At 30.4% G+C, this 2,985-nt stretch overlaps 1 protein-coding gene across 1 annotated transcript; it reads left to right on the top strand.

Annotated features, from left to right (window-relative positions):
- The first annotated feature begins 1,088 nt into the window (after nucleotides 1-1,088).
- Nucleotides 1,089-2,556, top strand: LOC105346799 (uncharacterized). The gene is made up of 4 exons (XM_034461820.2): nucleotides 1,089-1,209; nucleotides 1,515-1,559; nucleotides 1,828-1,932; nucleotides 2,336-2,556. The coding sequence occupies exons 1-4, from the start codon at nucleotides 1,174-1,176 to the stop codon at nucleotides 2,510-2,512; spliced, it is 363 nt and encodes a 120-aa protein (XP_034317711.1). The 5' UTR covers nucleotides 1,089-1,173; the 3' UTR covers nucleotides 2,513-2,556.
- The last annotated feature ends 429 nt before the right edge of the window (nucleotides 2,557-2,985 follow it).

Below are 2,985 nucleotides of genomic sequence, written 5' to 3'. Positions count from 1 at the left end.
CAACAAGTATTTTGAAAAAGGATATTCAAGTTATTATATAACTGTCGATCATGACATGTGCAAGGATTCGGTAAAAATAGCGTTTGACCAAATTGATAAGAGTATATATGTGCCAACAGTTCCATGTTCTAAGGTCACGAACTGTTTTGCGTATTCGCAACCACGTTAACAAAACATGCAAAGCTTCTGATTTATGTTTTACATGAATTATATTTTTTAATACTATGGTTTTGAATTTTAGTAGAATACAACAGTTACTAAAGTAATAAACATCATAAATGTATGCAGAAATACAAGAACAGATTAAACGTGTGCAAAAAAATTCATACTGCAATTTCTTTTGACAGAATGAGTTTTTATCCAAATTTAATCTTTTTCACAGACAACGTTTATATTTTTTTTTTTTTTTTTTTTAAATAATGATTTTATTTGAAATTACATACAAATTGCTTGAGGTAATACCTCCGCAGAGGCCCTCTTTGTATACCTTACCTGGGGTGCCAGGGGCCCCCTGGATCGGTAACCATGTAGCAAAAAAAATGAGGATACCTTATACATTTATATTTTTACAAAGTAAAGTTAATAAAGTGAAGTAATATAATTATAATCATAGTAGATCATACACATATATAACTTAATAGTGCGAATTTATCATTTTTTTTTTCCTTATGTAAAGATTTATCGAAAAAAAACAAAATATATATATATATGAAAACAATTCTAAGTCATAATTTAAATACAATTTACGAATAAACATGTAATAGGAATTGACAATTGTGAATATAGAGAATATAAAATGCGGTACTATGCGGTAGGACTTGCTTCTACAGACAACGTTTATATTAATAATAAAAACAACGAAAACAAAAGGTGAAAATGTCACTTACAATGTATATAACATAATGAAATATTCAGAGCATGTTGAAATTGTGTAACACCTAGTTGAATAGCTAGATCAACATTTTTTCCTGACTGTTTTCAAAAACGTCTTAACATAATCAGGAGGGCACCCTCTTGCTAAATTTTTGTTATTATGGAACAACAAGACGTTCGTTGTTAATAAGAATGTTATATCTGAGTGTTAACATCTCCGTTAAGCCCCTCGGAACCTCTTTCATAACCTTGATTATTATAAGGTGATCGACTGACGGTGCCATATCAGATTTTACCAAAATGAAGTCCGTGATAGCATTGGTCTTGTTCCTTGCAGTAAGAGTTTTTGTTTGTTTTTTTAAATAGATTATGAGAGGGAACCTAGAAAATGTTAAAATCTTTTAAAGTTTATAAAAGTTATAATGATAATAATGAAAATGAGAATATAATAGAAATTTAAATTACAAAGGTAAATATGAAAATCGAAATCGTTTAAGTTTAGGATATAGACAAGCTACTAGTATTTGGTTAATATTATTTGAATATAAAGGTTGAAAGATACGCCTTTACTGTAGTTTTGTGTTCCACCGAACTTGATATTTCATCAACATAATAAAAATGTCATATTTCTTTTCATTAAGGTCCAGTATGTGGTGTGTGAACAAGTTTTGTATGATCGTAAGCATGTGAGTACCATCGACACTTTTAATAAGTATATGCTACAATATTAAATTTCACAGTTTTTGTTTTACAATCCAGTTTTTACTCTAAAGAGGCAACATTCATATCTAAAAGAAAAAAACATAGCTTAGGACAAAATCTTTTTTTAACTACTGAAAAGATTTTGCAATATAAAAAAAACTTTTTTGTTACGGGTTTTCGTAACTATATATACTTTAACATATCAAGGCCTAATTTAAAAAAAAAAACACAACAATTTCTTTATTTCAACAGCACAAAGCCATCATCCTCAGACCAGGAAATGGTTGTTATGAATACCACATGAACCATCAAGAATCTTTGGAATCATTTGATGACGCACAAAGACCCGCATTAGAGGTACTGTAATCACTTTATATTCATATCCAAGTGTATCAAATACTGACACATATATAAAAATGGATTATATCATTTTCATTGGGTTCTCTTCTTTGCATATTTTATGAATGATTTACTATTCACCTGTCTCAATGTGGAAAATAATGGATTCTAATACTTGCATATAGTCACATGAATCTAATTTTCATTTGATTGCATTTGAAATTTGTTAAGTAAATGCAGGTGCTAAATGTGGTATAATGGAAAACACAAATATGTCATTCAAAACAAATATCTAGTGGCGTCCATTGCTTGGCCACAATAAATGATGATCTTTTTGTTGCAAGTTTTTTGCTTTCATAAGCAACATTCATTTATTAAGTGATACGCAACCTCTGATAAAATACCGTTTATGACATATTAGGCAAAAATGATCGAGGCCTTGGACTGCAGCACTGACATTCATGAGGTTGGTCATCACAGCATCGACCATTTATCCCAAGAGATCAAGAACGCATGCGCCAATGTCCCAGTGTACGGGTTTGACCAGACAGGTTGTCCAACTTCAGTTGCAATGCCAATGACGTCAGTAACTCCATGAAATTATTTGTAAACTTGTCAATAAAACATCCTCCCAAAAACGGTTGCATTTGTTGTAAATAAAAGATAGTTTTATAGTGTTCTTTATTTTTATAAAACCTGTCTTTTTTTAAATCAGCATGAAATAGTGTTTGACAATAATAATAAGTTTCAAAGTTTACAGATTTACCAGTTATATATGCATGATTTCTTTTCAATTCGTCCAGAATGAAACTAGGCTAACAGATTTTAGCCTTAAGACATAACGAATAGTCAAAATGACAAACAGGGACTCCATTGTTCTTCATTATAGGGGGTATTTTGTCGACAACTCTTTCCTTGCATGCTGAGTTGAGTCTTAAATACTTTTTAAAAAATATAAAAGGGTCACTTTTAAATTTTGATGGCATTCCACTCATGTTAACACCTATAGACAAATAACAAGTATCATATAGCAACATATCATTCATTTGGTATCAAACAGATGAACCCAGT

Source organism: Magallana gigas, chromosome 4, assembly GCF_963853765.1.
Source record: "Magallana gigas chromosome 4, xbMagGiga1.1, whole genome shotgun sequence".
NCBI classification, from domain to species: Eukaryota; Metazoa; Mollusca; class Bivalvia; order Ostreida; family Ostreidae; genus Magallana; species Magallana gigas.
The sequence above is the reverse complement of the archived record's forward strand: the minus strand, read 5'-3'. Positions and strand labels throughout refer to the sequence as shown.

Bases quoted from the DNA above. Each gene is read 5' to 3' on its own strand.
- LOC105346799 (XM_034461820.2), top strand. From the start codon at position 1,174: ATGAAGTCCGTGATAGCATTGGTCTTGTTCCTTGCA. The intron at 1,560-1,827 runs GTGAGTACCATC...TTATTTCAACAG, and splicing joins TTTTGTATGATCGTAAGCAT to CACAAAGCCATCATCCTCAG. The intron at 1,933-2,335 runs GTACTGTAATCA...ATGACATATTAG, and splicing joins CACAAAGACCCGCATTAGAG to GCAAAAATGATCGAGGCCTT.